The 25,474-nt window shown below is 36.9% G+C and overlaps 2 protein-coding genes across 6 annotated transcripts; one reads left to right on the forward strand and one right to left on the reverse strand.

The window, feature by feature from the left end:
• Positions 1-5,976: 5,976 nt before the first annotated feature.
• LOC117927193 (disease resistance protein RPV1-like) lies at positions 5,977-24,328 on the reverse strand. Of its 5 annotated transcripts, none has more exons than XM_034846629.1 (9): positions 23,705-24,328; positions 21,766-22,849; positions 21,315-21,671; positions 19,883-21,226; positions 19,292-19,729; positions 18,273-18,313; positions 17,601-17,740; positions 17,370-17,471; positions 5,977-6,044 (listed from the first exon to the last, which is right to left on the reverse strand). In XM_034846629.1, exons 1-7 carry the CDS (start codon positions 24,202-24,204, stop codon positions 17,680-17,682), a joined length of 3,825 nt encoding a protein of 1,274 aa, XP_034702520.1. In that variant the 5' UTR covers positions 24,205-24,328; the 3' UTR covers positions 5,977-6,044; positions 17,370-17,471; positions 17,601-17,679. The 5 variants fall into 5 exon arrangements, with proteins under 5 accessions (XP_034702520.1, XP_034702523.1, XP_034702518.1 ...); XM_034846632.1 differs by lacking the exon at positions 5,977-6,044 and adding an exon at positions 15,813-16,820 and having other exon boundaries at positions 17,601-17,725; XM_034846627.1 differs by lacking the exon at positions 5,977-6,044 and adding an exon at positions 15,813-16,820.
• LOC117925928 lies at positions 11,137-14,114 on the forward strand. The gene is made up of 4 exons (XM_034845036.1): positions 11,137-11,267; positions 11,410-11,637; positions 12,472-12,636; positions 13,436-14,114. The coding sequence occupies exons 1-4, from the start codon at positions 11,137-11,139 to the stop codon at positions 13,719-13,721; spliced, it is 810 nt and encodes a 269-aa protein (XP_034700927.1). The 3' UTR covers positions 13,722-14,114.
• Positions 24,329-25,474: the final 1,146 nt, after the last annotated feature.

Below are 25,474 nucleotides of genomic sequence, written 5' to 3' on the forward strand. Positions count from 1 at the left end.
AGCTTGAAAGATGTTATACCATATCAAAATCTTATGGAAAATTATTTGCCACAAATATATGATGTGGTTAAATATAATATTTTGCTATGAACATTAATTTCATCTCTAAAAAAAATTTTTTGCCATAAAAATAAAATTTGTTGGAAAAATCTTCTTTTATACTCAATGATATAAAAGAAATGATGATATATGTATAGTTTTTTTTTTTTTTTTTCAAATATTTATATTTTATATTTAATCGATATACAAAATATATAAAGAAAACCCTGTTGAAAAATATCATGACTTGTAGTTTTTATATTCTTAACAAACAATTATATATATATAGAAAATGAAACCTTCAAAGTCAAAAGAGGTCGACAACCAAACCAGATGTAGTCGGCCTTTGAAAAATTCATGGAAGCCGTGTCATCGATATAAAAGCTGCCGGATTCATTCACACTAAAACCTAACTCATCCATGGTGATGTGTGAGTTGAAAACAGCACAAACACCCAATCCCATCGACTTGGTGTTATAACAATGTGGAGGCAGCTCTACAGGTACTAAACACCCTGCGCTCTGATGGATGAACCACTCTGGAATGCTACTTCCAGGAACAACGGCGTTATACTGAGTAGATAGACCAGGGTTACCAGGAATCACGGAAAAGTTGGAGGCATGCATGTAGAGTAATAATAAAGGTGTTTGATAAACACGGTAAATGACTGAAATCCTCCTTACCGGATGAGGAGATAACTCTTCATTATATACACGATAATTACAGTTGTAAACTCCTACATAATAGGAAAGAATCAAATACAAATATTGAGCATATCCCTACAACTATACAAGCGGATATTATGCTAACAAAAAAGGAATGCAGCACGTATCATGGAGAATTTGATTCTCTCTTATCACCCCCCTGCAAGGTGAGCGTGGTAGATGGGAGAACGCTGAGCTTGCTTCGAAAGAGATAGAATTGTGGCTTGGTAACTCCTTTGGTCAGAGAATCAGCAAGCTGTAGATGTGAAGGAACAAAATCAATTTGCAAAGTGCCTTTATCAACAAGTTCACGAACAAAATGGTAGTCGATTGCAATATGTTTGGATCGAGGACGAGTAACCGGATTGACTGCCATAAAAATTGCACTTTGATTGTCACAAAGAATTTTAGGTGGCACTGAGAGTGTAACATGAAGGTCCCGAAGCAACTGAATAATCCATGCAATATCAGCAGTAGCAACAGCTAAGGAGCGATATTCGGCTTCTGCACTTGAACGAGAGACAGTGCTTTGTTTCTTAGAAGACCAAGAGATTAAATTAGCTCCAAAAAAGATAGCATAGCCAGTAGTAGAACGACGTGTATCAAGACATCCAGCCCAGTCCGCATCAGAGTAGCCAAGAAGATCACGAGTGGACTGTTTGTGAAGTTGAAGACCATGATGAGCAGTGCCTTTAACATAGCGCAAGATACGCTTGAGAGCATGAAAATGATCCTCGGTGGGAGCATGCATGAACTGGCAAATGGAGTTGACACTGAAGGACAAATCAGGCCTGGTGATTGTGAGGTATTAAAGAGCACCGGCAAGAGAACGAAACAGAGTAGGGTCGGAGAATAGAGTCCCTTCGGCGGATAGATGTTGTCCAACAACAAAAGGTGTAGAAATAGGCTTGGCATCAATCATTGAAGCACGTTGCAAGAGATCAAGAGCATACTTCGTTTGACTGAGAAGTAGACCCTTCTCATTAGCTTGGACTTCAACGCCAAGAAAATAATGAAGATCACCCAAATCCTTCATGGAGAACTCATTGGAAAGCCGAGTAATAAAGGTGTGAACCAGAGAAGGAGTACTTCCAGTGATGATCATGTCATCAACATAAAGAAGTAAGTAAACAGTACCATGCGAGGAGTGATAGACAAACAACGAAGAATCAGCCTGACTAGAGTGAAAACCAAGTTTGAGCAAAAATGAGCTAAATCGATGAAACCAAGCTCGAGGAGCTTGTTTCAAGCCATAAAGAGCACGTTTTAGACGACAAACATGCTGAGGAAACTGTGGATCAGTCTAGGTAGGCAGTTGTTCCATGTACACCTCTTCGTGGAGAAAGCCATGAAGAAAGGCATTTTTAACATCTAGCCGATGTAAACGCCATCCAGAAGTAACAGCCAAGGATAGAATGATTCTGACTGTAGCAGGACGCACCACAGGGCTAAAGGTGTCACCAAAATCAAGACCATGAACTTGAGAAAATCCTTGAGCCACAAGACGTGCCTTATGACGCTCAATAGACCCATAAGAGTGAAGCTTTGTTTTGAAAATCCAGCGACAGCCAACCACATTATGATGCTGAGGACGAGGTACAAGAACCCACGTATCATTTTTCTTCAGTGCGTGAATTTCATCATCCATAGCCGAGAGCCATTCAGGGTGCTTTGCAGCAGACTTGAAGCCTCGTGGCTCTTTGAGAGCAAGAAGAGCCTGAAACAACTGAGAAGAAGATGAGATATTCATAGCATGATACAACCGTGGTTTGAATATACCAGCTTTCCCTCTAGTAATCATCGGATGGCTGGAAGTGGTCACACGAGGAGAGGACAAAACTGGTGAAGGAGTGGTCGAATCTGTAGCAACAGAATCCAAGAGAGAGTCCTCATCAAGAGGAACTTGCGGAACAGGAGAAGAAGTCGAAGACAAGTGTGGAATATCATTGCAAGGCAGACACAGTGAATTCGAGAAAGATGGTGAAGGCAAAGAATCTGAAGTACTAACGTTAGAAGAACTAGAAACACATTCCTGAGACTCAGAAAAATGAATATAGTCAATGTTAGATGGCAGATTTTGCACAGAATCACCATTATAGGGAAAGGTATGTTCATAAAACTGCATATGTCGAGAAACATAGACACGATGTGTCTTACGATCTAAGCACCGAAATCCTTTATGAAGGGTACTGTAACCTAAAAAGACACAAGGAGTAGATTTTGGAGACAATTTATTAGGTGAGTAATCTCTCAAATAAGGGAAGCAAAGACACCCAAAAGTACGAAGCATAGAATAATCGGGTTGCTTACCAAACAGGAGCTCATAAGGTGTTTTGCCAGCAAGAGATGGTGACGGGAGTCGGTTAATGAGAAAGACGGCAGTAGAGAAGGCCTCAACCCATAAGAAGAGCGGCACACGAGCATGAAACATAAGAGTAAGACCTGTTTCTGTGACATGACGATGCTTACGTTCGGCAATTCCATTTTGACTAGGAGTGTAAGGACATGCCAGACGAAGATCAATGCCACACGAATGCAAATGAGAGCGAAATTTATTATTAGTAAACTCAGTTCCACCATCACACTGAAATGATTTGATTTTGGCGGAAAACTGTGTCTCAATAAAACGTTGTAAATTGATGAAATTATCAAAGAAATTAGATTTGTGTTTTAAAGGAAATATCCAACTAAATCTAGTACAATCATCAATGAAAACCGCATAGTATCTATATCCATTAAAAGAAGAAACTGGTGACGGACCCCATAGGTCACAGTGTAAACGATCAAAAGGCATAGCACAACGTTCATTATTTAGAGAAAAAGGTAAACGGTGGCTTTTGCTGAGTCTACAACCAACACAAATTTCAGAATCATTGTTCACCAATTTATTACTACAAGAAATAGATCCTAATTTAGAAAGAGAAGCAACAGTACGATAACGTGGATGACCAAGACGAGTATGCCATAAACGAACAGATGCTCGCGGTGAAGAAGTAGTGGACACTAAGGCATGATGACGACGATCCAACACGTAGAGACCATTTTCACATCTTCCGACTCCCAGTACCACTCTTGTGACCCGATCCTGTATGGTAAAACCAGAGGAAGAAAAGGTAACACAACAATTATTGTCTTTAGTAAGTTGACTAATAGAAATAAGATTTTTCTTAATTCCAGGAACAACTAAGACATTAGATAAAAGAAGAGGACTAGATGGAACAAGAGATGAAATGGAACCAGTGTGAGAGATTGCTAAGGACTGACCATTGCCAACCATGACACGTTCATTACCAGAATAGACAGCCGGTTGATCCACACCTTCGGTGTCACTAGTCATGTGGGACGTTGCACCAGAGTCAGGGAACCATTTAGAGTCATTAAAATCCTGAATCGAGCAGGTAGAAAAAGCCTCAGCAAGGTTAGCCGATTGCTTCTTCTTGAGTTTTAGGAAAGTCCAGCAACGTTTAGCCAAGTGGCCCTCTTTGTCGCACAACTGATAGTGGACGGAGGAGTTGGATGATGACTTTGAGTTGGCAAACGGTGTAGGAGAAGCTGAAAACCGATGCTTCACTTGCTTATGACCAGCCACTTTGGAAGTTTGCTGCACAAAATAAGCAGAGTTGGAAGATGAATGGGAAACTGACCGTTCAAAGATTTCATGGCTCAAAGCTTTTGGAACAATTTCAACAAAGGATGGTAGAGGAAGTTGTGACATCATGGTGGTAGAAAAGATCTTGTAGTCGGGTCCCAATGCGCGTAGGTACCAGTGGACTTTATCCGTATCGTCAATGGGACGTCCAATAGCAGCCAGTTGATCGCAAAGGCCTTTGAAGGTGCGAGAAAACTTAGCAATGGACTGAGAGCCACGGTGCATCAGCTGGAGTTCATCCTTGAGTTGCAGTTCGCGAGTCTTTGATCGGTGCGAATATGAGACTTCAAGCGCATGCCAGGCCTCGTGGGAGTGACGGAAACCCAGTACCTCACTCATAGATTCCTCTGTGAGAGAAGAATAGAGTAAACTGAGCAGTGTCTGATCGGTATGCAGCCAAGAGGTATATGCAGGATTGGATTTTGGGGTGCCATCAGAGGCAGTAATCATGGGAGAAGGAGCCGTGATGCTACCGTCCAAATAACCAAAAAGCTCTTGACTAGCTAACAGAGGAACGAATTGATTTCTCCACAATAGATAATTGTAGGAGGTCAGTTTAATGGTGAGCATATGCACCATTGTATTGAGCGGAAGAGTAGGAGGTGAAGAAGACGAAACAGCCATGGTCAGAATCAAAAGAAACCTTGCTCCGATACCATAAAGGTGTTTGATAAACACGGTAAATGACTGAAATCCTCCTTACCGGATGAGGAGATAACTCTTCATTATATACACGATAATTACAGTTGTAAACTCCTACATAATAGGAAAGAATCAAATACAAATATTGAGCATATCCCTACAACTATACAAGCGGATATTATGCTAACAGAAAAGGAATGCAGCACGTATCATGGAGAATTTGATTCTCCCTTATCAAATAATATTCCTAGGATTGGTATTCCAAGATTATTTTGTGGGATTGTGTCAATTATTTAACACCATATTAAACAATGTTTTAAGAATTCTTAGCATACGCAAACAAATAATAACATGTACACCCAGGGAGAGGCAGAATGCTCACTTGGAGCCATGGATTTCGGTATTGATGCAACAACCCGAATTCCCAGTAGGATAGCTTCCACACTTTCACCCGGCTCATTCCCAACTAGTCGGAAGCAATTACAGAAATAGAAGTTGAATCTTGACTCCTTCAATGCATATGCACTTCATGGATTTGAAAAAGTTCTCAGGGATGTGCAATCATTGGCCCATAAATCTTGAATACTTGATGGAAGCTCTAGTAATGATTGAAGACTCTTGCAGTGTTGTTCCAGTATGAGCCTTTTGAGGCTACAAGGCATGGCAATGAAACTGTTTCTTGTCAGATCTAAACGTTCCAATGAAGATAAGGAGCCAAGATCACTGAGTAGGGCTCCTTCCAATAGGTTGCAGACACTTATTCATCAACATTTTCAAGGAGGATAGACCCGACAAAGAAGGCAGTGGCAATCCTTCTGTTGGGGATGAGGGCAAAGATAAAATCAGATTCCTTGACTTGGATTCCCCTCCCTTACATCCTGCTAATGATGATACTTGAAGCTTTGTCAAAAGAGCATTAGAGGTGGATACCTCTTGTATACCACTTGCATTTGCTTCGAGCTTTACTAACCCTTGTAGGCTTCCCATGTCATCTGGCAATTTCTTCAGATCTGAGCAACCAGAGAGAGCATAAGAGTCTGAAGAAACGTCAGCTTACAAATGCTTCCGTTAGAAAACCTACCCTTGCAGACCTTAGGACATTTATTACAACTACAACGCTCACTTCTACACTATTATGTTAAGGGCAAGTTCCATATGGAGGTATAACTTAATTACCAGAGTATGAATAAATTTGTGATGGCCTTTTATTGCTTCTTTCCATAATTTAATAATTGTAAGGACACATAATTACTAAACTAAATATCGTGCTGATTAGCAAATCAATAATTTTAATGTATTTTTTTATTATTATTATAATATTATGTTTAATATTTCATTTTCATAATTTTTTTTGTTTATTTATTAGTCTTCAACAACATTACAATTTTATATGGATTGTGAGCTCAAAAGGAGCTCAAATTAATAAAGTAAAAAATGATTTTTATATGGATTTACATGAATGGTATGAGCTATGATTTAATGCTAAAATTTAAAAAAAATTACAATTTTAAATAAAATTTTTATTTTAAAATAAGTTTTTTATTTAAAAATAAATATTAAAATTTTAAATTAAAATTTTAATTTTAATTTTAATTTATAATTTAAAACTAATTTTTGATTTTTAAATAAAATTTTAATTTTAAATAATATATAAATTATTATTATTATTTTTATAATTATTTTAAATTTTAATAATTTATAAATTGTATATTTATGACGTCACTAGTTCGGCCGTGGTTCAACCACCGGTCCGACCAATGAACCGTGAATTGGTAACTCTTTCGATTCAATGATCAATCCGGTTATGAAAACATTGGTTTCCAAGCGGCTTGTCTCTTGGGGGATTCTTAGGTTTTTGGGTCCTTATAAATAGAGGGACCCCACATCCCTATAAATAGAGGCCCCCCACATCCCTTGGATTACTTTTTGGTTTTTCCCACTCTAGAGCTTTCTCTTTCCCGTTTCTGCATCTTTGCTGCTACTACGCTTGTCGTAAGTCGTTCTCCACTTTTCTCACCGCCATTCTCAAGCCTATTTTCGGTGGGCATCCTCTCGCTAGAGAGTACTCACTTTTAACTCCGGTAAGCTTCCCGTCGTTTGCCATTTTTTCTTTTCATTGTTCATTTTGGGACCGCACCGGCGGTTATTGGGTTTAAACAGAAAATGGACGTCGTGGCGTCTAGATTCTAGGGCTTTCTTAAGTTTTTGCTTTGGAGAAGATGATTGTATCAACCGTCAGATCTAGGGTTTTTCGGATTTCCCTTTTTGCTTCTTCATTATCAGTACCTTCAAGGGTCGGTTCAGGTGTTTCATCTGGCCACTGTCATGTTGGCACTATGGGAGCTATTCTCCTTTCGATTATTAGTCAAAAGGCTTGATCTGCAAGTTTTGTTAGATGGTCCGTTTAGACTCGGATTTTTGGTTCGTCTAGGTTTTTTGTTGTACCACTGAGGCATCGCTAAACAATGGATGGGTCAGGTGATTGATTCTAATAATTGCGTTGTCACACAAAGGTTTTTACACAACCTAGAACTACTCAGCATGTCAACAAGAAGAGGAGTTGCTTCTTCAAACGGAAGTGGTAGGCCCTAGAAAGGTGGTCGGAAGGACGCTAGAGTCGGGCACCTTAGATTGGAGCGTTCGGTTGATCTCCTATCTGAACAGGAGTTCTGGGCATGCTTCCATGTCCTAGACAGAATCTCTATCCATCTAGTAGACGACGAGGCTCTATCCTCCGAAAAACAGCCCCACAACGTGTTGTAGTTCAGCAAGGAACAATTTGTTGTGGGGCTTCATCTACCCTTTTCCTCTCTCTTCAAGTAGTTTCTTCACTTCACCCAGATCCCTCCAGCATTCCTCCATCCAAATGTTGTCCTGGTGTTGATGGGATGCATCGTTTTGGACATGCTCTTCTAGCTAGACATTTCCTTGTTGGAAGTCTTGTTCATCTACACGGTAAAGATGAATTAGAAGGAAAGGTTCAGTTTGGCTGCCCACTTTCCTTCCCTCCAACTGGTGATCGGGCTTCCAGACTCAAGCAAAGATGGGGTAAAGGGCCATGTCCTTGTCTCTAGTCCCTGGAGTGGTCTATCTGAAGAGCCAGACGAAGTATTTACTTTGCAATGCTCATTGGAGATTCCAAGTGGGATATGTTTCGGTAACTTTTGTTCGTTCTTTGCAATTATTTCTTTCTTATTGTGAACTCACTGTTGATCCTTCTGTTTGTGTGGCAGAAGCAAGGACAGGCGGGGTCGTCTTGTAGAGTGGGTGGAAAAAGCTTCCTTTACTCGACTCAACTAGCTATTCGAGATAGACACTTCTGAATGGAACCATAAGGTTCTACTATTAGATAAGAATATATTGGCATTGATCAACGAGCCTAAGCCATTCGGTATCCCCATACTTCCTCGCATGGCTCCCTCGTCTCTGGTGCTCGGCGAGCACTTCATGCTAAAGGACCTGCCCTTTTAAGAGGTTGCCCACTTGGCGGACTTAGAGGCACGCCAGGCCCACCTAGAGGAGAGGAAGAAAAAACGTTAGGAAGGAATGCTAAAGCAAGGTTCAACTACAAGTCATCCGGCCTCCAACTCCTATGTTCGACCTCCTGCTAAGACGAGGAAAGGACCTGCTGTTTAGCCCGTTCAGAGGGTAAAGACTCCGTCACCCGCACCTCTATCTTCTCCATCAACTTCATCCTCCTTCTCGTCTTCATCTTCTTCCACTGCCAGTAGTGAGCTAGAGATAGGGGTTGACTGAGTGTTGTCCCCCATTGTTTGTGAAGAAGAAGAAGAGAGAGACATGGCTATAAATTTGAGGGCTGGATTTTGGGAGAGGCAGCGCAAGTGCTTGATTGAATCCATTATGGTTAACCCTATCGCCTCAATGGTCTTGGCTCCTACACCAGTGCCATCATCTTCGACTATTGCTGTAGATACCATTCCTGAACTAGATGAGAAGCTTCCTTCCATTGATGGCAGTGATTAACTTTTTATTTTGTGGTTTCTTTTGTTCCTTATTCCCTTTTAACATCTAATATTGTATTTTTCTCAAAATTTTTAACTTTCCCAAATTATTAAACAATAACTATGGTGTAGTACTAAAGCAAACCTTCCAATCCAAGATGATAGGATCCTATGCTAGAAGATGGTAGTATGTATAGGACGTTGGGATTATGAGCACAAGTCCAAAATTTTAATCTAACTAGGACACTACCGATCATAACTCTTATGGGACTAAAGCACATATGATACTAGTTTCACATTAAAAAAGTTCTATAAATTATATATTGTCATTTACAAATGCAACATGATATATATATACATAGATTTTTTTTAGCTTTTTTATGGGTTATCTCTCTTGTGTATTGTTGGCCAATTCTATATATTACTCCAAGCACAACTTACCACACAAAATATCGTTCAGTTAATACAAATATGAATTTAATCACATAAAATAATCTGAAAAATATTAGTCTACAATAATCATCAAAATGGAATAAAATTATTTGTTATTTACTAAATTCAAAATCATTACTAATCCCTTTTTAAGAGGCAAGGTGTGATGTCCCACATCGGATAGGGGAGAATGTTCCTGGCGCTATATATGTAGAGACTCCTCTTAACCAAGTAGACGCGTTTTAAAGTCGTGAGGGCCCCCTTGGGCCCAAAGCGGACAATATCTACATGGTTAGGTGCGGGTCGTTACAAATGGTATCAGAGTCGATCCCCGACCCCGGTGTGGGGGTTTGTTTGGCTCCGTAAGGGGTGTTTGTCTGTTTGTCCCTACAATCCCATGGGTCACAACGAGGATGTTGTGTCTGCATGGGGAGGTGTTTGTGATGTCCCACATCGGATAGGGGAGAATGTTCCTGGCGCTATATATGTAGAGACTCCTCTTAACCAAGTAGACGCGTTTTAAAGTCGTGAGGGCCCCCTTGGGCCCAAAGCGGACAATATCTACATGGTTGGGTGCGGGTCGTTACACAAGGAAACAAAGAAAACTACAAATAAATTAGAATGGAGTCAATTAAAATTTGATTTTAAAAATGAAAATTTAAATATTCAATCCATTAACATTATATGGAGAAATATGATAGAGCTCCAACGGGCTTTTTCAACTAGAACCATCTTTAATGCTTTAAAAATAAGTATCATAATGTATGAGCAATTAGCAAAATCATTGCTTTAATATCATAATATATTTCTTTTAATAAAATTGAGGAATCAAAAAATTAGGACCAGATTTCCTGAAGCTTACATGGGGAGTACAGGAAATCGAGGCCGCGGTGGCTATTGAGAAGATGGTCTACTGATTCATCTCCTTCTTCGGGCCACATGGCGCCAAAAGGAAAGATGCATTCCCCATCTTTCTCATCTTGCTCATATACTACACGAACTCCACACTTTCACTATTGGATACGGAAAATGAAACCTTCGAAGTGTTGCTCTGGTTTCTAAACGGACCAGAGCCCCAAAGCGGTCAACAAGTGGTTGATAACCAAACCAGATGTGGTCAGCTTTTGAAAAATGCATGTAAGCCGTGTCGTTTTTATAGGAGCTGCCAGATTCATTCACACTAAAACATATAAACTCGCCCAACTCACCCATGGTAATGTTTGCGTTGAAAACAGCACAAACAGCCAATCCCATCAACTTGGTGTTATACCAATGCGGAGGCAGCTCTACAGTTACTAAACACCCCGCGCTCTGATGGATGAACCACTCTGGAATGCTACTTCCAGGAACTAGTTAGAGCGCTATACTGAACCAGGGTTACCAGGAATCACAGAACAGGTTGAGGCATGTAGAGAAATAATATTCTAGGATTGGTATTCCAAGATTATTTTGTGGGATTGTGTCAATTATTTTGGAGGCATGTAGGGAAATAATATTTTAGGATTAGTATTCCAAGATTAGTAATCTATGTTCTAAGAATTCTTAGCATACGCAAACAAATAGTATGTACACCCAGGGAAAGGCAGAATCCTCACTTGGAGCCATGGATTTCGGTATTTATGCAACAACCCGAATTCCCAGTAGGATAGCTTCCACACTGTCACTCTGCTCATTCCCAACTAGTCGGAAGCAACTATAGCAATAGAAGATGAATCTTGAATTCTTCAATGCATATGCACTTGATGGATATGAAAAGGTTTCCAGGGATGTGTGCCCCATAAATCTTGAATACTTGATGGAAGCTCTGGCAATGAGTGAAGACTTTTGCACTGTTCCAGTGTGAGTCTTTTGAGGCAACCAGGCACAGTAATGAAACTGTTTCTTCTCAGATCTAATCGTTCTAATGAAGATAAGGAGCCAAAATCACTGGGTAGGGCTCCTTCCAATAGGTTGCGGTCACTTATTCATCAGCATTTTCAAGGAGCATAGACCGTTCGTATGGCAATACTTTTCGGTTTGATTTGCAAAATACGTTGCAGAAGCTTCCAAACAACATATTTGAAAAGAGCTATCCGCTTAGGGAATTTGACTTGCAGAAGAGAATTCACTCGTTCTTCTACAAGGCTGCTGAGTTCTGTATGGTTGGATTAACTGCTGGAGCAGCACAAGGTGCTTTGACAAATTTTGCTGCCAGTAAAAAGAAGGATAGGTAAGAAATGTTTTGAAGACACAACTCCTCCCTCTCATTTTTTTCCTCTCTTTTCTGGAAAAAAACTGTGCTATTTGTTGACCATGTTAGACAAACCCCTTGCTTCAAAGCGTAAGTTGTTAGTGCATGGACAACAGTGTATATCAGGTGAACACCCCCATCATGTATGATGATCTTATGCATGGGAAACAAATGGGTAATAAGTAAACACTTTAAAATATACTTGAACCTAAGATCTCTAGGAATTAATACTTTGATGCCATGTTAAACTATCTGATATGCCCAGGCACATGGGAATACATATTTATATATATATATATTAAGGTTTTCTAGTTTTTAGATGTCTTATCCTTTCAGGTTTCCTATTTTATTTCCAAGCCAGTTATGACAATAATTGATTCCCTATCATTTCTAGAAGTTGAGAGTCTATAAATACTTAAATCATAGTTCCAGTCTACAGTAAGATTGTTACTGTTACTTGTCAATAAAATGAGAATTATATCCAAAGAAGATGATGTTCCTCTTTCTTGCCTTTTTTTCTTAGTAATCATTACAATTAATTAGACTTCAGATACCTAGTTTTTGGTATTTTCTTTAAGAAAATCAAGACGTTTCAGCGGATGGTGCCTTTTCTTGCTATTCAAAGATGTCCACATCCACTGTATGACATGGATTCCAAATGCTGTATGAACTCTTCATTCACTAGGCTGCATCAGGATCACACACTTCAGAAGCTTTTTGCTGGTAGAGAATCACCTTATATCCACTTAACTGCTAAAACAAATATTTTGGAGGGAAATTTATTGTGATAAATCATTTTCCTTTTTTTGACAGGTTATCTGTCACAATCCCAACTGTGAGTACAAATGCTCTCGGTTATGGTGCATTCCTTGGGCTCTATGCGAACTTACGATATCAGCTATTGTGTGGAGTTGATAGAGTGATGATCAACCATTTTGACGTTATTGGAGTGGCTCTGTTCTTTAGCACAGCTTTGAGGTTTGTGTTCCTTTTTCTTTTGTAAACAGTAGCCATATAAACTTTCTTTTTCATCTCTTTCTCAACCATTTCGATGTTATTGGAGTGACTTTGAAGTTTGTTTTCCCTTTTCTGTTGTAAACAGCCGCCATATTAACTTCTTTTTCTCTCTATATCTCTCTCTCAATTGTTTTGATGTTATCTTTATCCCATCTTTGAGGTCTTTCTCTCCATCTGTCTGTCTAACTGAATCATTTTGGCATTATGAGATTGACTCTGTTCTTCAGCACATAGTCAAAGTTTTTTTTTCTTTTTCTTTTGCTAACAGTAGCAATATAGATCTTCTTCCTCCTCACCTTTTCCTTTCCACACCCATCTCCCTCTCTCTCAACCGTTTCAATTCTACTTGAGGGACTCTGTTCTCTAGCACATCTTTGTGGTTTATTTTCCTTTTCTTTTGTTAACAGTAGCCTCTGTGTATGTGTGTGCTGGTGGCAAGAATTAGTAAGTTAGGAATGTCTTTCTTCTTGGTGTGTGTGGGTTTGTAGTAGTAAGTTGGGACTGTATGGGTTTCATTCTTCCATATTTAATAGTACCAGTTTATTATTCATGGTTTATCCCTTACATCTTACTCTTCTTGAGTCCATGTAGATGTTGGAAATTGTTCCCTTCTGTTGCAAGCTGTTGCTAAAATCTGCTAAAAAATTGACCAGAACTAGAGCAAATTGTAATTTGCATCTATAACTGATTAAAATTGCATTATCTGTAAACTTCCTTTGCTACCTTCCTTAGTGATTAAAAATGCTCGCTGGACGTGCAGGATTTTGAATGTTCAATTAGGGGAGACATCAAGGCTGGCTTGGCTCGGGGTGGAGGCAGATCCACTGGCCCAGTCAGACCTCTTGAAGGCATACAACAGGCCTTCTGAGGGTGCTGCTGAGTCATCTTCAAAATGGTTTATATCAAAGAAGGCCATTGTTTCTGGGCTTGGACTCCTCGGCATCAAACAGGGGACAGGTGATTCTGTTGCTAATCAGGAATCATCACCTCCCAAGGCACGAAGAAAGAGGGTCATCAGGAAGAAGGTCACCACAACTTCTGCGTAGTTTACCCGATCTAATCACCATGACCAAACAATTTTGCAGCCTGATAAGAAAATGCGGGACGAGCTTGCATGTCAAATCCTGAGCAGAAAGAAGAGCTGAGAGAGATGGTGTTCCCCGGTGATCCAGGCTGCTAAGGTGGAAGTCACTGAAAGCCATACATTCAACAGTTCTTAGGAGAATATTGGGGGAGATTTCTTGAAATTTTTTTTTTCCTTTCTCATTCCCTTGTTTTGATTCTTAACTAGTTTGTTAGACACTGTGTCCCAAATTCCATATTCATCTTCCAAATAAGATGGGAGGTTTATTGTTGTGCTCATTGCTAGGAAGTCTTGTACTTAATTACTCATTTTTGACCATTTTCACGTTTCTGGAGTTGCCACCTGATTTCTAGTATTTGGCACATCTCATTTGTGAATACCCCAGACAAAGTGATTGACGAAATATTCATAAAATATCCCACTTATGGTGGTGGTGAGAGGTGTTCTGAAAATAATTTAATTTTAAATCATGTTATTTTTTCTGGAAAAATATATCTGTTCCTCCAATATGAATCCAATTTTGTTTTTATATTCATTCTGTATTAAAAGGTTTTTCACTTTTAAGATCAAGCTTCATTAATCTCTCAATATGTGATGATAAAAGGATTAAAGTCAATTAGGGAATCATTTTTGAAAACCATTTTTTGTTTCGAGAGACAAAACTGTTTTTAGACTCAAAAATACTAGAAAACAATTTTTTGAAAATATTTTGTTTTTAAATTTAAGGGTTTGTTTGAAAACTATTTTGGAGAACAATTTTCTCTTCTTTAGAACAAAAAAACAAGAAAATAACTATTTCTTATTTTATGTTTTTAAGAATAAAAAAAAGGTGTTTTTAAAATAATATATTTTAATTGTTTTTTATTGTATTATTTTAAAAAAAATTATATAAATATATAGAATGATTAAAAATAAAATATTAGATATACAATTATTTTTAAAACGTATTTAAAAATATTAAAAACATGTTAAAAATATTTTAAGTTTTCATACAGATTTATTTTACAAAACATAAAAAAACAGCTTTTAATAATTGTTCTCAAAAATTGTTTTTCAGAACGCTTTTAAAAAACAATTACCAAATAGGCTTTAACTGTTTTCACTGGATTTCTAAGGTTCCTTTTAAAAAAATAATTATACAAATGATTAAAAATAAAGTGATATAAATAAAATTTATTATAAAAAAATATTTAAAAATATAGAAAGCACAATATTTCAATTTCGAAAGACTTTATTTTAGAAAATATCATAAAACTAAAATTGAGAATTGTTTTTGTAGACATTTCTAAAGAACCTTTAATCTCTAATCTTTACATACGATTATGTTTTTTTGTTATTTAATGAACTTGATTGCATGCTTGGTGCTTCCCCTCCACCCCACCCACCCACCCACAAAAGTGAAGGCCCAAATGCACTGTCAAACTTATGGCTTCATTTATATCCTTTTAGCTCTCTTGCCATTTTCCCTAAGCTCCCTTTTTGGCTCAGGCAAATTTTAAGATAATTTTAGAAAGCCCATTTAGACTATTTTGATTACACTTCATAAGGTTTTTGTAAAATTTAAGATATTCTTCTGCTTTTATTTATTTATTTATTTATATTTTAAGATATAATTCACATATTAAGTTAATTAACTTTTAAGTGTTAATTTACTATTAGGTTGACCATTTTAATGTATATATTTATCAATTTTTTGTAGCTCTTATATTTTCCCTGTATATGTGTACAAGTTCTTTTACATTTTTATGTTATTTTCCCTAAATTCTAAATATCCCTACTAAGCATTGTGGTTTTATGCCCACCCTGTCCCGTATTAGATGTAGATACTAAAGTTATTTTATTGAAAAAAATAATATATGTATGATAAAATTTGTGATGTTTGATAAAAATGTTATTTTGAAAACATATTTAATACTAAAATAATGATTTATATAATTTAATTATACTCAATGATATAAAAAAACGATGATATAAGTATAATTTTTTTTTCAAATATTTATATTTTATATTTAATTGATATACAAAATATATAAAGAAAACCTGTTGAAAAATATTTTATATTCTTAACAAACAATTATGTATATATAGAAAATGAAACCTTCAAAGTGTTGCTCTGGTTTCCACCAGAGCCCCAAAGAGGTCGATAACCAAACCAGATGTGGTCGGCTTTTGAAAAATGCATGGAAGCCGTGTCATCGATATAGAAGCTGCCAGATTCACTCACACTAAAACCCAACTCATCCAACTCACCCATGGTGATGTGTGCGTTGAAAACAGCACAAACAGCCAATCCCATCAACTTGGTGTTATACCAATGTGGAGGCAGCTCTACAGGTACTAAACACCCTGCGCTCTGATGGATGAACCACTCTGGAATGCTACTTCCAGGAACAACAGCGTTATACTGAGTAGATAGATCAGGGTTACCAGGAATCACGGAAAAGTTGGAGGCATGCATGTAGAGTAATAATATTCCCAGTAGGATAGCTTCCACACTGTCACTCTGCTCATTCCCAGCTAGTCGGAAGCAATTGCAGAAATAGAAGTTGAATCTTGACTCCTTCAATGCATATGCACTTCATGGATTTGAAAAAGTTCCCAGGGATGTGCAGTCATTGGCCCATAAATCTTCAATACTTGATGGAAACTCTGGCAATGATTGAAGACTCTTGCAGTGTTGTTCCAGTGTGAGCCTTTTGAGGCTACAAGGCACGGCAATGAAACTGTTTCTTGTCAGATCTAAACGTTCCAATGAAGATAAGGAGCCAAGATCACTGGGTAGGGCTCCTTCCAATAGGTTGCAGTCACTTATTCATCAACATTTTCAAGGAGCATAGACCCGACAAAGAAGGCAGTGGCAATCCTTCTGTAGGTGATGAGCGCAAAGATAAAACCAGATTCCTTGACTTGGATTCCCCTGCCTTGCATCCTGCTAATGATAATACTTGAAGCTTTGTCAAAAGAGTAATAGAGGTGGGTACCTCTTGTATACCAATTCCATTTGCTTCGAGCTTTACTAACCCTTGTAGGCTCCCCATGTCATCTGGCAATTGCTTCAGATCTGAGCAACCAGAGAGAGTATAAGAGTCTGAAGAGACGTCAGCTTACAAATGCTTCCATTAGAAAACCTACCCTTGCAAACTTTAGGACATTTATTACAACTACAACACTCACCTCTACACTATTATATTAAGGGCAAGTTCCATATGAAGGTATAACTTAATTACCAGGGTATGAATAAATTTGTGATGGCCTTTTATGGCTTCTATCCATATTTTAATAATTGTAAGGACTCATAATTATTAAACTAAATATACCAAATCAATAAACTAAGTACTGGGAATATCAATAATTAATAAACCAAGCAGCAACTGCATTGCCAAATTAATAGACTATGCATTTGCTGCATTAACAAGCCAAACATGGGCTGCACAACCAAAGTAATGTCCTCAACAACAATAACTACTGTTTCTACACCAGGATCCTCGTTTTCAGTCACACTAGATCCAATGTCCAAAGCCTATGAGCACAAACCACAAAATGCAGGTAAAAAAAAAGCCATAGTGAGATCAGTTATTGAAATCAAATAGCAAGAGAAAATGCATCTTACAGAGAGAAACCATTTCTTCATGCAGTGAAAAATGATAGAGAAATCGACTTCAAGGGAGTGAAATGGGAGAGAGAAGATGGACTTGGTGTGAAAGCAGAGAACCTGAAAGTAGAAGTAAAGGAAGGGTGTAAGAAGCAGAACATAATAATCATTTATGAGATCTATGAGAGCAGTAAAAAAAAAACCACCAAGTCCATAATATTATTTATAGAATTGGCTGCCCCTACATACCTTAATGCCAACTTTCCCACTAACTTTTGCCTCCATCCAATTCTTTGCATGCCTTAGAATTTTGGGTGCAGCTGTACCATCATGTTTGGAGACTACTTCTGCAGCACTTTACTTCGACCTCCCAACTGTGTCTCACATTTCTTACAAGAGTATTTGATAAATAAAATCTATTTTAATCTTTTATATATACAAAATAATATTTTAATCACAATATCTATCTATCTATATATGTATACACTTTAAATATTATCATTTTATTATGCCTCATCCTAATTTTCTCATAATTTTTAAAATTTTTTTTTATTGTGAACCTTTAAATAATTCTTTAGTTTCTTTCAAAATTTTTATTTAGTAAAGATGAAAAGGCACAACTTACCACATAAAGCATCGTTCAATTAATACAACTATGAATTTAATCACATAAAATAATTGGAAAAATATTAGTCCACAATGATCACCAAAATGAAATAAAATGATATGTTATTTATCAAATTCAAAATCATTATTAAATTAAAAAAAGTTACAAATAAATTAGAATGGAGTCAATTAAAATTTCATTTTAAAAATGAAAATTAAAAAAATCAATCCATTAATATTATGTATTTTTTAGATAACTAGCAACCTAATGAAGAACTAAAAAGACCTAAAAACATATTAAAAGGAAGTGATTACCTCGGAGTTGGAAATGTGACCCACCATACATCTTTATGTACCTAGAGAAATTAAAGTATTTTTCACTAAATTGAAAGAAATGATCGAACTCAAAATAAATTGTCTTTATGGTCGCTAAAGACTTTTGGTGGACTCTTCAATAAAGTAAATTAAAATAAAGTATTATTTTTTCTACATTAAAAAAAATGTTTCAATTAGAATGCATATATATTTAAATAAGGATAATTAAAACATAACATTTAAGAGTAGTTTATAAAATTAATTAAAAAGTATTTATTCATTAGAATCATTGATTATGGAAAAATGTATTCACTTAAAACAACTTTACCAAGATATTTAATGGTTAAAAATTACGGGGACTACCAACAAGAGCGATGCTTATTGATAGTGACAGCCTCAATAATTTGGTGAGGTACGACACACCCAAAAAAAAATAATGAACAGATAAATAGACAAAGCATATAAGACCAATAGTAGCATATAATAATGATAAATAATAAGAAAAATAAGAAGATGGTACCACTTGTGGTTGTGTATATGGCATAGGATGTTTAGGAAGAAAGGTAAGATAAAGAAAGGATCAAGTCAAAACAAAGTCTTCCAAAGTAAATTCCACCACCCACCCTTTCATTTGTCCAAATGGGCGCAGAATGCCCTACCCTAGGCTTCACTCTTATGGATGAACTAGACAGTTGAAGGACCTCAACAAGGACAAATCAATACTTTAAATATATGTATTTTATATTTATTGCCAACCGAAAGCAACTTGGAGTAATAAACTTCAACCAAAACAAAGGGGCTTTTTATTTTTATTTTTTTTAAGTAGGTTTGTAAAGTATTGATTAATTACTATTTGTGATCATTTGAGCGCCCGTAAAGAAACAAAAGGGAGGGGAAGTGAGAACGAAAGTAGAAACTAACAGAATAAAGAGAGTAGGAATAGGGGCGTGGTGCTTTAATATGTTTATTTTAATAAATTAAGGAATGAAAAAATTAGGACCAGATTTCCTGAAGCTTACATGGTTCATCTCCTCCTCCCGGCCACATGGTTCATCTTGCTCAAATACCAGACGAGCCCCACACTTTTTCACCACTTCGCCGGCACGATTGGATCCAGCAAAGGAAACCTTCAGGTGATCGATGCTCGGGCTGAAAACCCCTCTAAGGGGTCGATACCCAAACCAGATGTGGTCAGCTTTTGAAAAATGCGTGGAAGCCGTGTTGTGGAGAGAGAAGCCTCCAGATTCGTTCATACTAAAATATGCAGAACGGCCGAACTTACCCATGACGATGTTTGGGTGGAAAACAACACAAACAGCCAATCCCATCAACCTGGTATTACACCAATGTGGAGGCAGCTCTACAGTTACTGAACACCCCAGGCTCTGATGGGTGAACCACTCTGGAATGCTACTCCCAGGAACAACAGCGTCATAGAAAAAAAGAGATAGAGCCCGCTGAATCATGAAAAAGTTGGAGGCATGCATGTAGAGAAATAATATTCTAGGATTAGTATTCCAAGATTATTTGTGGGATTGTGTCAATTATTTAACACGACATTAAATTATGTTTTAAGAATTCTTAGCATACGCAAACAAATAATAACATACCCTGTGAGCGGCAAGAAGATCACTTAGAGCCATGGATTGGGGTCTTGATGAAACAAGACAAGTTCCCAACAGGATAGCTTCCACATTGTCACACTGCTCATTCTCCACTAGTCGGAAGCAATTAGAAAATTCAAAGTTGAAATATGCGGACGTCCTCCATGCATATGCACTTGATGGATTTGAAATGGTTTCCAGGGATGTGCAATCATTGGCCAATAATTTTTCAACACTTGATGGAAGCTCTGGCAGAGATTGAAGACTCTTGCAGTGTTCCAGTATGAGCCTTTTGAGGCGAGGCAGTCGACTGAGGCCAGGCACGGTAATGAAACTGTTTCTGCTCAGATCTAAACATTCCAATGAAGATAAGGAGCCAAGATCACTGGGTAGGTCTGCTTCCAATAGGTTGCAGTCACTTAAATTCAACTTTCTCAAGGAGTATAGAACCGACAAAGAAGGCAGTCGCAATCCTTCTGTTGGTATTGAGCGCAAAGATAAAGCCAAATTCCTTGACTTAGATTCCCCTCCCTTACATCCTGCTAATGATAATACTTGAAGCTTTGTCAAAAGAGTAATAGATGTGGGTACCTCTTGTACACCAATTCCATTTGCTTTGAGCTTTACTAAACATTGTAGCCTCCCCATGTCATCTGACAATTTCTTCAGTTCTGAACAACCAGAGAGAGTAAGAGTCTGAAGAGACGTCAGCTTACAAATGCTTTCCGGAAGACTTGCAAGTTTTTTACAATTTTTCAGCTTCAACAAAACAAGCCCATTTAGATGCTCGATTGATGAAGGTAGCTCTCTTAGACCAGTGTCATCTAGAAAAAGCTCTTTCAAACTCTCCATATTTTCCCCTATCTCTGGAAGCTTCTTCAGTCTGGAGCAGTTTGAAAGAATAAGAGTTTTCAGGGACTTCAACTTAAAAATGGAGCTCGGTAATGAATCAAGGCTTTTGCACTCTCCCAGATTTAATAAAGCAAGTCCATTGAGATATTCAATGGACAATGGCAATCCTTTTATAGCAGTCCCTTTTAAAGAAAGCTCTGATAAATTATCCATGGCTCCCTGCACCTCTGGAAATTTCTTCAGTTTTGAGCAGCCAGAGAGATTAAGATTTTGAAGAGACTCCATATGGATGCTGCTCAAGAAACTATTGAGGTTCTTGCAACCTTCTAAATTCAGGCAAATAAGCTTCTTGAGAGCTCCAATGGATGGGTGAACCAGGACCAAGCTTCTACAGCCAACAAGAAATATTCTCCTGAGGTTTGGAGCTCCAGAGAAGTCTGGAGTTTTGATTAGATGTTGAGAGTGGCAAAGTTCGACGAACTTCAAATCCTGGAAAGACTGTCAAAGAAAAAGAGGAAAAAAATTATAATCCACTTTGAAGAACTTTATAATCCATTTAAAGAAAAACAACAAATATAAATTATACCTTGTTTCCTTCCCATAGTCGTTCAAGCTGACTAAAGCACATTTTTAACTCAACAAGCTTCTCAGGATGAAAATTTGATGGAAGGGACTTCAAAGGGTATCCATCCCAGTAGAGAGATCTTAAGTTGTTGGATAGAAATTTAAAATCCCCATATAGATGCAATTTACATTTAGGGTACTGATATTTATACCAATCATAGTTTCCCCATTTCCAAGCATAATCCCAGCTATCACGTATTTGTGCATTACAGAATCTGAGTATTCTTAATCTGTTCATCTTTCTAAAGACATCAACACTGAAGTGTAGCTCTTTTAAAGTAGACAAGTCAAGGACTATGCCTTCAACTGCTTCAGTCCCCTGACAATGAACCAAGAGCTGCGTATGAGCTTGAAGTTAAAATTAAAAAATTGAAACAAAAAAAAAGTAAAGCAATTGTGAGTTTAGGTCTTACTGTATTTTCTTTTAATACATTGATGACATCCTCATTAACCCACAACCTACTGCGTTTGCCGTGGATAGATTCTTGCCGAACAATTTCCCATCCCATTTCTTGTATCAAATCATGCATGCACACCTTATTATCTGAATCAATAGTTGTGAGAGACCTCTCTCTAAGAATAGGTATCTCAATTTCTGGAAAGAAATCACAACTTTTCAATACGTTTGTGACGTAATCTTTGTCTTGCCCTTTAAAGAAGCATGCCAAGTCGAGAAATACACTCTTTTGATTCTCCTCTAATCTATCAAAACTTATTTTGAGCACATCTTGAATCTTTTTGTTTGGAATTCTTATGAGTTTTTCCAATTCACCCTCCCATTCCTCTTTGCTTCTTTTGTATAGAAGACAACCCAAGATTTTAAGGGCTAAGGGATTGCCCTTTGTATAATTTAGGGCACGGTCACGTAGCTGTACAAAATCTTCTGTAGGAGGCTTATATTTAAAGGCATGTTGACAAAAGAGCATACAAGCTTTATCATTGTTTAATTCCTTAACTTCATATATTTTCACTTTCTCATCTAGCAAATGTTTGTCTCTGGTTGTTATGATAATTCGACTTCCTGGACCAAACCAGTTATGATTTCCAGCTAAAACCTCCAATTGTTGTGGGCAATCCACATCATCAAGAACAATAAGGACTCTCATGGAGTGGAGTGGTTTTTTTATAACGTTGATTCCTCTACTGAGAAGTCCTGTATTTAGATTTCCTTCCTCAAAAATTTGTGAAAGGAGTTCCATTTGTATAACAGCTGGATCATTGTTTTGTGATTTTTCTCCAACATTTGAAAGAAAGCAACAACCTTCAAATTGAGTGCGAATTTTCTGATAAACAGCCTCAGCAATGGTAGTCTTACCTATGCCAGCCATGCCCCAAATTCCTACCATCCGAACATCATCTGACCCAATACGTAATAATGAAACCATCTTCCGTATATGAGAAGCCATTCCAACTAGAGCCTCCATGTTGCATGAGGATGCATCATTCAGTTCTTTCCAGATCTTGGAAACAATTTCCTTAATAACCTCGGATTCATGTCTGCGAAATTATAATTGAAAACAATCATATGGTCATCTTTTAAAAGTCATAAAGGGACAAAGAAAAATAGATAAATATAGCAGTACTAGTGCTTAGATTTGTTCTTTGTTGCGACTGAAAGAAAAGAAGGTAGACAAGATATGATTCAACAAGATGAAGCTACGATTAACCCCATTATCATGTTGTTAGGATGGGAACACATGGTATCCAACAAAAGCAGAGACATGAAGCTAGGAATAATGTATTGTGAAATTATATAATCCAAGATACTATTATATATTCAGTCTGACACACTCCCAATTGAGCAGTCTGCATAGACAACATTTTAGAACTTGGGTTAGGAACACTAGAAAAGCTATTGGATGCATTTTGACGCCACAACGATTGATTTTCAAAGCTGAAAAAACATATCCGGTGATCCAATTAATTAATGGGCTGGGTCCGGTATCCGAGTGGGCCTTCAGGAAGGTTGAAAAGGCACTGATCCAATGCTGTTTGAAGAGGTTTTCAAGCATTGATCACAAGAAAAAAAAAAAAAAAAAAAAACAACCTTATGCTTCTTGTCATTTTTGAGATCAAGGAGCACCAAACCTCATTGATTTGATGTAAAATGGAACTCAGCTTAATATAATCTCTACACCCCTTAATTAGGTTGTTAAAAATGAAATTTTACAAAACCCTCATCCTCGCCTTATCATTTTTCTCTTTGCTAAACCAACAGGAATAGTTGGATTAATGCATACTTCAATTCCCTGAAAGAAATTTGAATAGATCGAGCTTAGAAAAAAAAAAAAAAGAAGAATAAAAAAGCAACACCCAAATAGAAAACAAAAGAAATCCAGTTAGAAGAATTACCTATCTCGTGAATCCCATCCAGAACGTTCGGATGCCATAGTTAGAGCTTTTCTCCACTCGAGCACTTTCTCCATGTTGTCCCTGTAAACTTCTTCATGCTTTGCAAATGCTTCTGCATAACTCCCTGTTTGTTTTCTTACATGAGAGGGATCGACATTATAGAAAACCGGAAAAGCTGTGTGTCCCCCCACTTTGACACACTCAAGAATCTTTGTAAGTTCGTCCAAACACCAACTTGAAGAGGCATAGTGTTCGGAGAAAATGATGATAGAAAACCTTGATTCTTCAATTGCCTGTAGGAGTGCTGAAGATATTTGTTCGCCTCTCCTGAGTTGGTCATCTATGAAAGTTTTGATTCCACATCGACGAAGCGCCTCGTGAAGATGATCAGTGAAGCTTTTGCGGGTGTCTTCTCCTCTGAAACTAAGGAAGACTTCATACTTCCATGGATGGGTGGAAGAGGAAGAAGCTACTGAGAGGCTGGTTGAAGAAGAAGCCATTTGCAATTTGGAAGAAGAATGGTTGGAAGACGGGTAGCTTGAATGATCGATCCAGAGAATTGTAACTTCAAGATGGTAGCTGTGGCTGAAGACCAAATAAACAAAAAGAAGATAAGACCAAGGTTGCACATTCAAAAAAATTTGGGTAACCTACCCACATTTAACCCCATAAAAAAATAACATGCGTAAATTATATAATATTAAAAAATTTATAAAAACTTATCGAATCGATAAAAATGATTTATTGATGAGAAATAATCACATACATTTCATACATACCTAAATATTACAACTTTTTTTATAATTTATTATTAAATATCAAATATAATTTATTATTTAATGAATTACCTAACTCTATCTAAAAAAAAAATTCTACCAACTACTCTTATACTCTCATTATTCATATATACAAAAAAGAAAAGTAATTTAATATGAAAATTAAATAATTTCAACTACCATATTACAAAATATGCACGATGTATTGGGATGAATCAAATTTGAAGAACAAGTTTAAAACTCTTTGAGGGAGAAAATTTAAAATTTGTATTATATGAAGAATATGAAGGATTTCAAGTGAATACAAATGTCAAAGGTAATATTTGATATTTTTTTATTTAAATATAAATTTTGTAGGTAGAAATGTGATATTAAATAATGATTTTAGAAGTTTTTATGAGTTTATTATTAAATTTTGTTATCATACAATTTTTTAATATTTTTATATCATTTTTTTCTTTTTTGTGTGTTCAGAGATTAAATTTGAAGATGAAGTTTTATATGTCATGAAAAAGACATTATATGAAGGATGTCAAGTGATTACAAGTGTTAAAAGGTAACATTTGATATATTTTTTTTTAATTTAAATATAATGTTTGTAGGTAGAAATGTCATGTTAAATGACATTTAAATATGTAATGATTTATAATATTTAGAATTTTGATTTTTTTTTTCTGAGTTATTATTAATCAAATTGAGAGCATTTAGTCATTTTTTATAAAATTGTGATCAATATTTTTATATTATTCTTTTGTGTATTCGTAGACTAAATTTGAAAATAATGTTTTACATATCTTGAAGAATGACAACAATTTGAGATGGGGTACAAACTTTGTGAGAGAGGATACGAACATTATTAGACAAGATACGAACTTTGTTACAGGGGGTACGAACTTTGTTAGAGAGAATACGAACTTTGTTAGAGATGGTACGATTTGTTAGAGGGGGTACGAACTTTGTTGGAGAGGGTACGAACATTGTTAGATAGGACACG

The sequence above is a fragment of the Vitis riparia genome, chromosome 12 (assembly GCF_004353265.1).
Source record: "Vitis riparia cultivar Riparia Gloire de Montpellier isolate 1030 chromosome 12, EGFV_Vit.rip_1.0, whole genome shotgun sequence".
NCBI lineage: Eukaryota > Viridiplantae > Streptophyta > Magnoliopsida > Vitales > Vitaceae > Vitis > Vitis riparia.

Coding starts and splice junctions, on each gene's coding strand:
- LOC117925928 (XM_034845036.1), top strand. CDS start 11,137: ATGAATCTTGAATTCTTCAATGCATATGCACTTGATGGATATGAAAAG. Junction 11,268..11,409: donor GACTTTTGCACTGTTCCAGT/GTGAGTCTTTTG, acceptor AGCATTTTCAAG/GAGCATAGACCGTTCGTATG. Junction 11,638..12,471: donor GCCAGTAAAAAGAAGGATAG/GTAAGAAATGTT, acceptor TTTTTTTGACAG/GTTATCTGTCACAATCCCAA.
- LOC117927193 (XM_034846629.1), bottom strand. CDS start 24,204: ATGGCTTCTTCTTCAACCAGCCTCTCAGTAGCTTCTTCCTCTTCCACC. Junction 22,850..23,704: donor GGATGGGATTCACGAGATAG/GTAATTCTTCTA, acceptor ATAATTTCGCAG/ACATGAATCCGAGGTTATTA. Junction 19,730..19,882: donor ATCTTCTTGCCGCTCACAGG/GTATGTTATTAT, acceptor TTCATGATTCAG/CGGGCTCTATCTCTTTTTTT.